Source organism: Silurus meridionalis, chromosome 10 (assembly GCF_014805685.1).
Source record: "Silurus meridionalis isolate SWU-2019-XX chromosome 10, ASM1480568v1, whole genome shotgun sequence".
Classification (NCBI taxonomy): domain Eukaryota; kingdom Metazoa; phylum Chordata; class Actinopteri; order Siluriformes; family Siluridae; genus Silurus; species Silurus meridionalis.
The window spans coordinates 1398898-1411949 of record NC_060893.1 but is presented as its reverse complement, the minus strand read 5'-3'; the positions used below and the strand labels follow the sequence as shown (position 1 = coordinate 1411949).

Sequence of the window (13052 nt, the reverse complement as noted above, 5' to 3'; positions counted from 1 at the left end):
ACTCACCTTACCGTAATTTGTCATATACCTCGACTTTACGACTGTAAGACCACCTGGATAGTGGTGTTTTGGTCCACATTTCGCTGCCAAAACACTCCTGACCCGTCGAGCATCAACAGCGGTAATTTGTTCAGCACTCTGAGCTGAACAGTAGCTCGTCTGTTGGATTGGACCACACGGGAAATAATCTTAAGGGGCTTAAACCCACAACCTTCTGATAAGTAACCCAGAGCTTTATCCATTAATATTACGCATTTTTACTTTGTAAATGACTGCTCGTTTTTGTAGGAAGACCGAACTCCAAATTAAATTAGGGTCCACTAAATTATTCGTGGGTTTTTTGTGTCATCGTCACTTCCAGGTTTTACGGTAAACGTTGCTATGGGAGACGTGGTGGATTCCTGGTGCACATGGACGCTTCGTTTGTCTGATTCGAGTGAGATTGGATCCCGGCGTCCAATCTGTCTCCAAACTAACATCATGTATAGCCGAAGAATGAGGTACTGTACCAGTTTTGTTCAAGTAAATAAACCAGAAGCTCCAGTTTGAGCGTCCTGAGCAGGATAGCTAGCCACTTAGCTGCTTTGGGAAGAAGACAATGTGCGCCATGCTGTCATTAAGCACATGTTTGTTTTGATTCGTGGTTTTACACATCATTTGTTGCACCTAAAATGAAACCAGATGAGATACTGAGCAATCCTGAGCTGGGGGAAAGGTGCAGATCATGTAGCCAGATATACACCATCACCACCACCACCACCACCGCTGTGGATCTTCTAGGAGCTCATTGTTTTCTTTGTTTCCACCTGTTTGATTGAAACTCTGATAAAAAAAAATTACTGGTTGATTAAAGTGTGATTTATTAGATTTGAGAAGTAAGGTTACTGTTTGTTAATCATGGAAGTGTGTGTGTTTGTGGAAGCAAGAGTCAGATACAGATTAGATGGTACACACACACACACACACACACACACACACACACACACACACACACACACACACACACAAGATGTCGGAGTGAAATTAAACCTTAATCCCTACCCTGTTTTTCCTCCCTACCAGACGTTGTGCTTTAACACTTGGAATTACACAGATCATGGCTGGCTCATTTTTAGGAACGTCATAAATTTCAGAATAATCCCACCCCCCTACAGACAGGAGAACGAGTGACCGCATGGAAGAAGAAGTCATCTAATGTGTGATATATTGATTGATCGTTTCTTTATGCTAATCCCACCGTCTCATGTCTTCTAGGTGACCTGTAGATCACGTCTCCGTTCAACCGGATTACTTCTAACCGGACAGATTTGGGTTTTATGACTCGATGTTTGATCATAGTGTGCACATGAATTTGTCAATCTGAGTCTCTAAAATACCCACAGGATTTCTGTGGAATCACACTGACGACAAGCTGAAGGACACGTTATAAATCACTGAGTGAGGCGACACTGGACTCCGAGATGCTCCAGACCAATAACTACTCGCTGGTGCTGCTGATCCAGCTTTCTCTTCTGGCCTTCGACCTGTTCGTCAATTCTTTTAGTGAACTGCTGAGGGCAGCTCCAGTTATCCAGCTCGTACTGTTCATGTGAGTATAAAAGCAAAATAAAAAGCCCAAGCGAATTATTCAGATGCTGTCATATTAATGTTTGACGTCTTTGTCTTTCTCCCGCACTCTTGATCCCACTGCAGAATCCAGGACATTGCCGTTCTCTTTAACGTCATCATCATTCTGCTGATGATGTTCAACACGTACGTGTTCCAGGTGGGACTGCTGTCTCTGCTCCTGGAGAGGTTTAGAGCACTACTCGTCCTGTCTGCCGTCTACCTCACACTCAGCATCTGTCTTCACTGCTGGATCATGGTGCGTCCCCTGATCCCTCTGTCCCTGACACTGGTTGAATGATCGTGTTCCATCGCATGTTGTCTCGCACCCAGTGTTCCCAGGATAGACTCCGGATCCACAGCAACCTCGACTTAAATAACCAGTTACTAAAGAGAAATGATTTCCAGCGCCATGTGTACATTTTCACCACAGGGGTATTCACACTACATGGGTAAAAGTGTATGGACTTCGTCCTCCTGCATTACAGAGGTCAGGCGTTTCTAGTTCGTCCCTAAGGTGTGCAGTGGGGGTTCAGGTTCAGGTGTTTGTGCAGGATACTCGAGTTCTTCAACTTCAAACATGCCACTTCATGTCTTCAGCTAAACTTTTTAGTTTAAGTTTAATGGCTGGTGTCCACATACTTTTGGCCATATTGTTGGTATTGAGATCATATTGCTGTTTACGTCTTTTGATGATGACTGGTTGCACCAGAACATGGTTTAGAGATTCCATAGCAACAGGGATTAATATTTCGAATTTATTAATGAATTTAGATTTACAAGTTTAAATTTATGTGTAAATCATTAAATGTATAATTCTATTGTTTATCGCTTTTTTTACTTCAATATTACATGGTATTTTGTGCAGTTCATCCAGGAAAGTTTATTGTGGCACTTTTTTGGGGGGGTTTTGAGAAGCATGTACATGTTCCTTTTGTGTCTAGGTCATTTAATGGGATGGAGATTTCCTTCAACCAAACAAATATATAAATATCCAGATGTTCCACTTCATTCAGCTGAAACACTTTCTCTTTGTATAATTTGAAGATGTTCTTCAATAGTTGGAGATTTTCTTTCTTGTGATCCAGTTCATCCCAGAGCAGCTCAGCAGGATTTAGGTGTGGTGACTGAGCAGGTCATCCCATGATAGATCTCACTCCAGACGACTGGTTGCTCTTTAAATAACATTTACAGGCTCATCGTCTGGTACGGTGAAGTCGGTTCCGATGAGCCGCAGTCCAGACGGAACTGCATGGTGTTGAAGTGTGGAATGGGAGCCGTGTTAGTTCAGGATTCCTTTCACTTTCCGGAATCTTCCCTGCTCCAAAGCAACCCATTACACATCCACCTCCATGTGTGAGTGTGGGGGGTGAGGGAGTCTGATCACATCTTCTCTCCTGTCCATAGAGTCTGTTAGTGTTCAATTCACGCTATCTGACAAGCTGTTTCCAGATGTTTGACAGCCGCTGTATATCTGATGTGTCCAAGGATACGTTTGATCCTAACCTGATTGCAGTGATAATAAACTTGAATATTTCTTTGATTGATGTCATTTTTACTGGACAGAATCTGAGGTGGATGGAGTCTAATCGTTTTGTCTGGACGGACGGCCTGCAGGTGCTCTTCGTGTTCCAGAGAATAGGTAAACGCCGTACGAAAGGCAAAATGCTATTGTTTGGAAAAACTCAACATGTGATCATTTAATCACATATTCCGAGTACGAATACGTATATTAGATATGAGATACACGATCTGACCTAGTTTTTTTTCTTTCTTTCTTTTCAGCTGCAGTTTTGTATTACTACTTGTACAAGCGCAGCACCGAGTACCTCGGAGACCCGAGACTGTACGAGGAATGTCCCTGGCTGCGGGACGCTTTCGCCCGAGCTCGGCTTTAATCCCTTCTTGAAGAACAACGCAGAAACTACAGCCAGTTCAGCACAGAGACTGCAGACTGGTTTGCAGACTGGGATAAAAAAGTGAATTCAATACAGACGCAGTGATGAATATATAAAAACCACAGTACTGCTTCCAGTACAGTGAAAGGAACTAAGAGACTCGTATATGGACTAATGGAACATGTTCATCCTGGATTCTTCACAACAATAATATCAGCGAAGCATAAAACAGATCACTTTCTATTAGTTTTAAATTATATTATTATTTAGTCAGTTTAAGGTTTTTTTTCTACTGTTTTGTTTACATGACGGAACAAATGATTAAATATTGATTGGATAAAACGGGGATGACCAAAGTGTGTGTGTGTGTGTGTGTGTGTGTGTGGGTTAGTCGATGAAAATTCCTTTGATGTCATTTTTAGCCTTTTTTTAGATTTATCCTCTCTTTATATTATTTAAAAAAAAACTGCATTTAGGAATCAGATTTCTCAGACCTTTGTGTTCTGGATTTGTTTTTAGCACTATTAGGACTATTAAGATTTATATAAATACTATTAAAAGTAAGGTCAGATTTTTCGATTTGAGTTGCAGATCGACAGAATTGTTGCTGTGCATAAAATCTTTTTTTTTTTTTTTTTTTACAGCCGAAGAACAGCAGTGTTTTAGTTCTGATGTATTTATTCTTTCAGATGTCCATGAATATGCATGAACACACATGTGTCAAGTGTAAACCCGTGGTCTCTGCTTCACATTGGGTCAGTGCAAAAAAAAAGTATTCTTTATCTAACATGTTGCAAACACAGTCAAATGTCCAAATATTACAGGATGTAAATTGTAAATCAGGAATTTCAAAGTGTGTAGGTCAAAGATTGGAAATGGGTTTCCTAATATTTACACTATTACATTCAGCCCAAAAGATTTATAGGCTGACAATGTGTTATTTATACAGGATTATAGTTTATTGCCCTGAGAGCCGAGCAGTGAGGCTCGGACATGCTGCTCTATTCTTATCTATGAGATTACTGGAGGATTGGAGATTTAGGCACCACAAACAACCTGCAGACGTCTAATCAGCCATACAAATATTGGCACCCTTGGTAAAGAAATCTAACATTAAGTAAAGTATATTTATTTATTTGGAATTTTGTGTAACCAGTGAGTGACAACACTGTGTCAATCTGAATTTAAAAAATCTAAATTTTAAGCCTTTTTTTTCCCAAATTAGAAAGTGATTATTATATTATTTTTGTAATTTTAGTCCATGGCTTGAATTTGTGTGCAAAGCTTCAAACTCGATCCTGAAATAACAATAAGGATTATTTTTGTCTGTACAACCTATAAAAAGTGTCCCCAGACTTCATACATATGAACAATTTATTCAAATAAGGTCTTCCAAAAATATTTTATTTAATATTTATATTATATATTTCTTTAGGTAGCAGATCACAAAAACATCCATGAAACACTTTTGTATTATTTAGGTGTTACATACGTATGTCAAATTCAAACTTCCTTTTTTTTGGTTTCTTCCAAGAGATTTACATACAATTTGATGTCATTAATAAAATGGGACAGTTTTGGTCCGCAGTGAGCCCACTTTTTCTTATGAATATGGAATTTTCCTAATAAAATAAACAAATGTATAATATATTGTTTTTACAATTCAAATAATTACGTTCCGTATAAAACAGCACATATACATATTTCTATCCCAGTTTCCATTTTTCTATTAATATATAATTCTATATATTTCCAAAATAATCTCGAGTAAATACAATGTAAAAAAAAAGATGCAAAATGATTTCTTTTTCTTAACCACAAAATTCACAGACCCTCTTTTGCTTCTTTTTGTCCTTGCAGAATTTACATATGATGTGATCTAATATACTGTATATCGCTTTCCAAATCATGTCCGATCAACTGAATTTGCCAGAAGTGGACTCCAATCAAGTTGTAGAAACACCTCAAGGATGATCAGTGGAAAGGCTGTGAATAAAAATGAAAAGTTTTACCTATTTTTAATACAGATGCAAATATTTCAAACGAATTTCTTTCTTGTTGTCATTATAGGGTTTTGTTTGTAGAATTTTGAGAGAAATAATGAATTTAATGAATTTTAGAATAAGGCTGGAACAAAGTGTGGGGGAAAAGTGAAGCGCTGTGAAGACTTTCCGGATGCACTGTATGTTCTCGGAAAGCCCAAGTGCTGGGGAGATGGTGGTTTAAGTCACTGTACCTTGGATCTGAAGGTCACAACAAGCTGCCACTCCTGGACCCTGAACAAGACCCTTAACTCCATAGCTGCTCATTTGTAAGTGGTTATGGATAAGACCATTTTCCAAATGCCTTAAATGTCGACACCTGGACTAAAACTGACCTGGAAGCAAGTGGAAAAAGTCCATTATACAGTAAAATCTCTACAGAACCTGCACCTCAATTCCACCCGGAAGTTGTAGCTCGGTAATAAAGCGCTGATTTTTGAACAGGAGGTTGCGAGTTCAAATCCCAGCACCACCGAAGTGCCACTGCTGAGCCCTTAATCAAGACCCTCAACTGCTGAGTTGTAGAAAACAGTCGTTTTAATTCGCTCTGTAAAATCCCATAGTTGCTCACAGTAACTCTTGTAACAATACAGTACGTTTCTGATGAATGAAATGTTAAATAAAATAAACAGATGAACATTTTTTATTCGCATTTACTGCATCACACATTACAAAGAATGAGTCTTTTTTTTTTTACAAAATCAATTTTATTGGTGAAGTCAAACTGTCAACATACTGCAAGTGCAAAGTTCAATCCTGATCCCGCTGTGTGTGTGTGTGTGTGTGTGTGTGTGTGTGTGTGTGTGTGTGAGAGAGAAAGAGACACAACTACAAGCACAGAGCCGTTGGAATGTTCTTCTCAATCTGCAACATAGAGCACAGAAACAAAAAACAATGCAATGAGATGTACATGAGAAATTTGGCATTTTAAATATACGGGCTGAAGACAAAAATAAAACTATGCACACAGACCGTGCATCAAACAAAATCAACCAGTGCATTAAAGTTCCTGTTTATAACAAAATAGCATCACTTATGAAAAAGAACCAGCATGCACACTGACTAAAACAGAAGTAAAAAGATTCAGCTTGTATCCTAATAATACACTGAAGCTCGGAGCCATGACTAAATCCTCACTTTCAAACGTAGATTCCGACCCAAAGCAGCAGGAAGAGAACGCCGAAGCCCATGAAGAGTGATGCGACCAGCGAGATGAGCAGCTCCTTGTAGACGTCTCGTGTGTATTTTGTGGAGGTCACCTCATAGCTGGAGCAGACTGGGTTAAGGACAAATGGTGTAAAACAGACCCTGTTTCATGTGAAAGGAAACGCAAACGTCCCACCGGCCTGTTGAGGTAAAAGGATACACGAAGAACCACGCTGTGAAGAACATGCCGATCGCGAGCAGCACCACGGTGAGGTGAGGAAACACAGCCGGGTTCACCGGACTCGTGTATCTGGTCATGGCCTCCAGCTCCTGCTCAAAGGAACAGCAGAAATGAGGAGCATCCACTGATTAATTATCAATAATCGTGTACACAATGTTATTTACGATCTGTGAGTTTATTTCTTCAATTTATTATCTAGACTCTTAAATAAGACTACACTTATATAAGACAGACTTTTTTCTCTTCTTCAAAACAATTTCTCTTACTTTCATCTTATAATTTCAACACAATACATAATCTAATCTGCAAACATTTTGCAATCTTTTCTGAAAACAGTATATAGTTTTACTTTTTAAAATGTCATATATATATATATATATATATATATATATATATATATATATATATATATATATATATATAGTAGTCAATCATACAGTGGACAATATAATCGGAACACCTTGCGCATGCGCAAAAGTAGATAGATAGATAGATAGATAGATAGATAGATAGATAGATAGATAGATAGATAGATAGATAGATGGATGTAGAATAGTAATTAATACAGAGTAATAGATGCATTCTTTATTTTTATGAAGCTAGCTATGTGTGTGTTAGCTATATAGCGAAAACAGCTAATAATGCACCAGTCTTGGCTTAAATTGTGCCAGAACAAGGCTCACAAATTCACACATTTGCATAATAAATAAAAACAGGCAAAAAATAAAGCGTTTTATTTATTCTCTGTACGTGCAGAACTCACCATGTTGACGGCTAGCAGCGAATTTACCGAAACCGGAAGTGAGCACGAAGCGAAAAGCCACGTATGTGAAGACGCGAAGTCTCGCGAGATCTGCTGCCCTGACGCTGCGTGAAGTTCACACGTAATCTCTATAACACGGAGAACAGGACGAGATAATTGATAGAGCTGTAGACACACCTTTATCTTTTGCACATTTTCCCTCTAATTCTTTCCTCTTTCTTTTTCTAAATTCGCCTAAATCGCGTAAATCCGCCACTGCCAATCGAAACACGTTCAAAACTGAGCATGCGCACTACCCCTACATACAGCCAGCTCCATGAAGATATGGTGTGGTTGGTTTGGAGAGGATGAACTCCCAACACACCTCATCCTCAGTGAACACCTTTGGGATGAACATTAGTACACAAATCTCTCAAATGCATTTGTAGCTATATGAACACATTCTCATGTCCAGGATCTAGTCAGGGTGGAGATCAACAAGCATACTGGTATGATGATTGAGTATCAGGGCCAGCAATCACTGACTTTTAATGTGTTTTTATCCATGAATATGTTTTAAATTATTCCCAATTAAACAATTCTTTTTGTTTTATAGATGTTCTCTCAGTTGCACAGCCTCTAAGAGCAACACAACCGAGTGTCTGTTTGTGTTTGAGTTTCTAACCATTCAGATTTCAGCCATCACATCATATGTTTCTGGGTCTCAATACATGTTGCCTGAAGTTGTCGCTTTAACCAATCAGATTTCGAGTTGAGGGTACTGGGGCCGTCTAGCAGGCGTACAGTAAAGTTGGAATTTTCATGCCCTTTGATTGGATGGTCAAAGAGGCGCATCAGTCAGAGCTTGCAAACTGCATCTGTAGCAAGCTGCACAATCTCACAAATATTTGTGTACACTTAATAGCTTTTTTTTTATTCACAATGACTGACAGGAGAAGAAATTGAATTGGTCGCGATATACTTACAATCCTTTCAATTTATTTTCAGTAGAACTTGCACAAAAACACACAATTTCACACAATTTCACATCCCTACTAAAACCATGATGTACGGAAAAAAATGCACAAAAATGCACAAGGTCAATAATTAAACGATTAATATCGATGGATGATGTATGGGGCTGTTGTGGCTGCAATAAAAGAAGACTTATTGATTTGTGTTCATTGAGTTTCTTGTTTTAACAGTGATCTTCATTCTTGCTGGATGAGATTCCTATCTGTGAAGCAACACTCCGTTATACTGCGTTTCTCTATCATTTTGATGGTTTCTAAAGCCGCCATAATGATATAAAGAGGTGGACTGATTCAGGTCGGACACCACTAAAGGCTTAGGTGTGAATACAGTATGCAGTATCTCATCTACTTTTGACTGCCCAGCCGGTATTACACATTATATAAGAACCTGAAGTCATGTTTCTGGTCATGGCCTCCAGTGAAACCAGCTGTGTTTCCTCACCTCACCATGGTGCTGCTTGCTATTGGCATGTTCTGCACAGTGTGTGTTTTTTTGTGTATCCTTTCCCTCAACAGCTCATTGGAATGTTTGTTTTTTTGTGCTTTTTCACACTCATGATAATACATTATATAAAGAACTATGCAAAATTCAGACACCACCATTATGTTTGTTAGTCAAATGGCCTTTCAGTATATAATATTTTTTCATGGCATAAAAATACCAATATACAAATGACATTTTCAGGTAAACAGCTATGCAAGACAATATTAAAACTCAATATTAACAATAAAATGAATGGTTGAATGGTTGAAAGCCTGCATAAAATTCTTTTCCAATATTATTCATTATTCTTAGTGTTCATAAGGTTTTTTTCAGTAGTTTTCTAACTGCATTTTAATGGGGATTTATCACATCAAGTTTAGCAAAGACTGGACCGATTGGTTGCAATGTTTAATGCTATTATAGTTCTGACTTCTAAAAATGAAATATGGAATGAAGAATAGACAAAACGGATGGATGAATGCAAATGAAAATGATCTAGACACCCAAAATATTTGAATATGTTTTATTTTATTGACATAAAATAAAAATCAATCAATAAATAAAATCAGAAACCATCTCACATTCACACGACAAGGACTCGAATGCCTAACATTGGGTAGTTTAATCATCACGAAAGCAGTTTATCGTACGTGTGCACTTTTCCCCCTGCATTTAACATAAATTATACACCTTTGAGGAAGTATGATCTGCATAAGATTTCCTAAATTTATATCATGATGGGTGAGAATTTCAAGTAGCTTTTTGAACTTGAAAAAACACAAATGTGAAATATTAATTTAGCCGTTAGGGTCTCATAATTAAAAAAAAAAAATGTACGATTTAATTTCATTAAGTCTACTTATGGAGTTCTTATGGAATAATAATATAATAATAAAAAGCTGGGAATTATGCCTTCAACACCTGAACCATCAGTTTGTTTTTCACAGAATAGACTTGTCATTTATTTGTTGTAAGCAATAAACCTCCTATGAGTAACCAAATAACCTAGAATATAGGCTACATCTAATTACTACATTATTACTGCATTATACTGGCTGCACATGACTCCCATAAGCTCCAAAGCACTGAACGTTCGTTGTCTTAGGAACAATAGGAAGCTCATCCACACAATACAAGCTGTTCTGCCCCATAACCGCATGATTTACATTACAGCAAATATCATACAGGATGTTTGTACTAATAAAGTGCAATTTGCCATCACTTTAGCCTGATTGTGTTACTGATATAAGCAGGATTTAGTAGAGAAAGTTACCATAATTGGACATCTTTTTGCTGAGATAATGAAATATTTTATTCGGTGCAAATATGCTGCAACATCTCAGGGTTTTTCGGTTTCCTCCCAGTGTCTTAAAAAGCAGTGTGTGTGTGTGTGTGTGTGTGTGTGAGAGGATAAAGGATTAACTGAAGACATGAATGCTGTATCAGTGTCTGTTTTGTTATTATAACTACTCGAAATAATAGAATATTAAAGCGAAAAAGAGATTTTAAACATCTGTGTTTATATAATTGCAGGTATTGTGTTAGGAAGAGTGAAATCTAATTGAAATGTTTTGAAAATGGTAAAAAAAAGAAGTAGCATATGTTCTAGTAGCACATATGCTACTGGAGGAGTGGAGGCTCAGTGGTTAAGGCTCTGGGTTACTGATCGTAAGGTCGGCGGGTCAAGCCCCGGTATCGCCAAGCTGCCACTCTTGGGCCCTTGAGCAAGGCCCTTAACCCTCTGTACTCCAGGGGTGCCGTATCATGGCCGACCCCAGCTTCTAAGCAAGCTGGGATATGCGAAGAACAAATTTCCCTGTGCTGTAATGTATATGTGACAAAGGCTCTTCTATTCCAGTAACCTCCTTAAATAATCGCCGTAAGTGTAAACATTGCCATGTGTTATATCTATGTATATATGTGTGATATCCTGGTCACACAAAGAAATGAAGAGTAAACACGGGTTTCAATAGAAATTTGGGAAGGTTAAAAATGTGAATCACGTCATGCAACACTTCTGCGAACCAAACCGAAAAAAACGAGAAAGGCAGGTAAGGTGACACTGCATACAGAGCATTCACAAGGGCTTAATGCGAATCGTTTTCAGGTTTCAGCTCATCGGGGACAGTAATTAAGATTAATCTGTGATTTTTAAGCGATCGGCTATGTATACTAGGTGCAATATTGTGTAGTAAATGACAAAAAATGGGTCAAACATCAGCACACAAGGTTTAAAGCTACACATAGCTACAGGTTTTTTTTCACACACTAAGCATTCAGTCATCACTGCGTCAGGGCTTGAAGAATGTCCTTAACGAGCATCGTGCCAATCACCATCTTCTCACAGTTCACCGTGAGCTGGGCTTCTCTGCCTTCCTTCTTCGCCACGGTGACGAGCACGAGGCTGCCGCTGCTCACCGTCTTCCCAGCAAACCTGGATACAGGAAACGGGGGAGGAGGAAGAGGAGGACTGAAGTGAAGCAAAACAGGCCAGAAAATACAGATGGCAGAAAAAAGGCAGAGTAGAAACCAGGTAAAAAGAGTAGAGCAACATATTAATACAGAATAATTCTAATTATTTATTAATTAATTCAGCAATAATTCTTTTTTCCAGCATTACCGTAGGTTTGGATCCCTTCCATTTTTTTTGCCCATTAACATACACACAATAATCCGTCAAATCCACAGTAACTGAAATCTCTCATTTAGATTCAGATCCCTGGTTAAGGCACGGAAAATTGAGCTCAGTTTAGAATTTATAGTAGAGTAGCTAGATCAGTGGTCACCAACCTTTTTGAAACTGAGAGCTACTTCTTGGGTACAGATTAATGTGAAGGGCTACCAGTTTGATACACACTTCTGAAATAACAAATTTGCTCAATTTACCTTTAATTATAGGTTATTATTAATAATAAATGATATTCATCTATTTCTAGTCATCTATATTTTAAATATTGCCATTTTTAAATTAACACCAATGCAAGTGTTATTTTGTCAGTGAACCACCAGGTACGCTTCCCTCCAAGGCTCTAACTCTCACTCAGCCACTCCCTGCTCTAATCACCTACACCTGTTCCCCATTACCTTTCCCCTTTATAAGGTCCCAATTCCACCTCACCCACGGTCGGATCTACTCGTTGTCATGAGAGATCTACCAGACTTCCCACCACTAGTATTCCCAATACTTCCATTGCTTATGGCCTTTTTTTTGAGAAGACTCAAGGTTGTAACTGCTACCCAAAGTGCTTTAACAAAGTAAAAAATAATCTGAATCAGATTCTGAATACTTCTCCAAATCAGAGATCTCAGTTCGATTTTTAATAAATGAGCACAATTATTTCAAATCTTGTTTTCACTTGAGTAAATACTTACGCTTTGACAGGCAAAGTGTGTGATTCATTCCCTGAGTCTTACCTGCACTCTTTCTCAGAGCCACAAGGTACCCTGCTGAGGTTAGCTGTAGCAGTGACTCTCTCTACAATAACGTGATCAGTCTGACACTTCAACCCCAAGCTGAGCTTCTCTGAGATTTCATTCATTCCCATTAGCTGACCTGCGGAGCAATAAATGTAAAGGTCCATCAATTTATCCAATACAAATAACACCAAAACAAGACAGAGAGCCGATCATGGTGGAGGTGTACTCGGGAATGGTTTTTAATATATAAAGAAAATCGGAACAATCCTGCACTAATGTTAATTAGTTTGTACCTGTTTGTATTTGGATGTGAAAAAGAATAAAACAATCACTGAATATTAGTGAATAATGAATGATACACTTTCCTCACGATGTCCAGCCTTTTTTTTTTGAAGTCCACATTGTAAATGTCCTTGTAAGTACATCTGCAACCAAATGCATTT

At 38.3% G+C, this 13052-nt stretch overlaps 3 protein-coding genes across 24 annotated transcripts in view; 1 reads left to right on the top strand and 2 right to left on the bottom strand.

The window, feature by feature from the left end:
- The first annotated feature begins 56 nt into the window (after positions 1 to 56).
- Positions 57 to 3849, top strand: tmem138 (transmembrane protein 138). 2 transcript variants are annotated; one of them, XM_046858613.1, is made up of 6 exons: positions 57 to 221; positions 362 to 500; positions 1255 to 1588; positions 1693 to 1864; positions 3172 to 3247; positions 3391 to 3849. In XM_046858613.1, the coding sequence occupies exons 3-6, from the start codon at positions 1461 to 1463 to the stop codon at positions 3501 to 3503; spliced, it is 489 nt and encodes a 162-aa protein (XP_046714569.1). In that variant the 5' UTR covers positions 57 to 221; positions 362 to 500; positions 1255 to 1460; the 3' UTR covers positions 3504 to 3849. The 2 variants fall into 2 exon arrangements, with proteins under 2 accessions (XP_046714569.1, XP_046714570.1); XM_046858614.1 differs by having other exon boundaries at positions 126 to 500; positions 1383 to 1588.
- Positions 3850 to 6229: 2380 nt separating this feature from the next.
- On the bottom strand, positions 6230 to 7849 carry tmem258 (transmembrane protein 258). Its single transcript, XM_046858615.1, has 4 exons — positions 7696 to 7849; positions 6912 to 7021; positions 6683 to 6811; positions 6230 to 6409 (listed from the first exon to the last, which is right to left on the bottom strand). The coding sequence occupies exons 1-3, from the start codon at positions 7696 to 7698 to the stop codon at positions 6685 to 6687; spliced, it is 240 nt and encodes a 79-aa protein (XP_046714571.1). The 5' UTR covers positions 7699 to 7849; the 3' UTR covers positions 6230 to 6409; positions 6683 to 6684.
- A 2756-nt stretch (positions 7850 to 10605) lies between these two features.
- The window catches only part of LOC124391912 (AP-3 complex subunit beta-2), a 45392-nt gene continuing 42945 nt past the window's right edge, over positions 10606 to 13052 (bottom strand). For 14 of the 21 annotated variants that reach the window (XM_046858602.1, XM_046858603.1, XM_046858604.1 and 11 more), the window contains 2 exons: positions 12607 to 12745; positions 10606 to 11662 (listed from right to left, as the gene is read on the bottom strand). In XM_046858602.1, coding sequence (XP_046714558.1) covers positions 11476 to 11662; positions 12607 to 12745 — 326 coding nt within the window. In that variant the 3' untranslated portion in view covers positions 10606 to 11475. The remainder of the gene's footprint in view (positions 11663 to 12606; positions 12746 to 13052) is intronic. The other 7 variants (XM_046858607.1, XM_046858608.1, XM_046858609.1 and 4 more) reach the window with 1 other exon arrangement.

Bases quoted from the DNA above. Each gene is read 5' to 3' on its own strand.
- tmem138 (XM_046858613.1), top strand. From the start codon at position 1,461: ATGCTCCAGACCAATAACTACTCGCTGGTGCTGCTGATCCAGCTTTCT. The intron at 1,589-1,692 runs GTGAGTATAAAA...ATCCCACTGCAG, and splicing joins ATCCAGCTCGTACTGTTCAT to AATCCAGGACATTGCCGTTC. The intron at 1,865-3,171 runs GTGCGTCCCCTG...TTTACTGGACAG, and splicing joins GTCTTCACTGCTGGATCATG to AATCTGAGGTGGATGGAGTC.
- tmem258 (XM_046858615.1), bottom strand. The intron at 6,812-6,911 runs GTATCCTTTTAC...AGTCTGCTCCAG, and splicing joins TTCACAGCGTGGTTCTTCGT to CTATGAGGTGACCTCCACAA.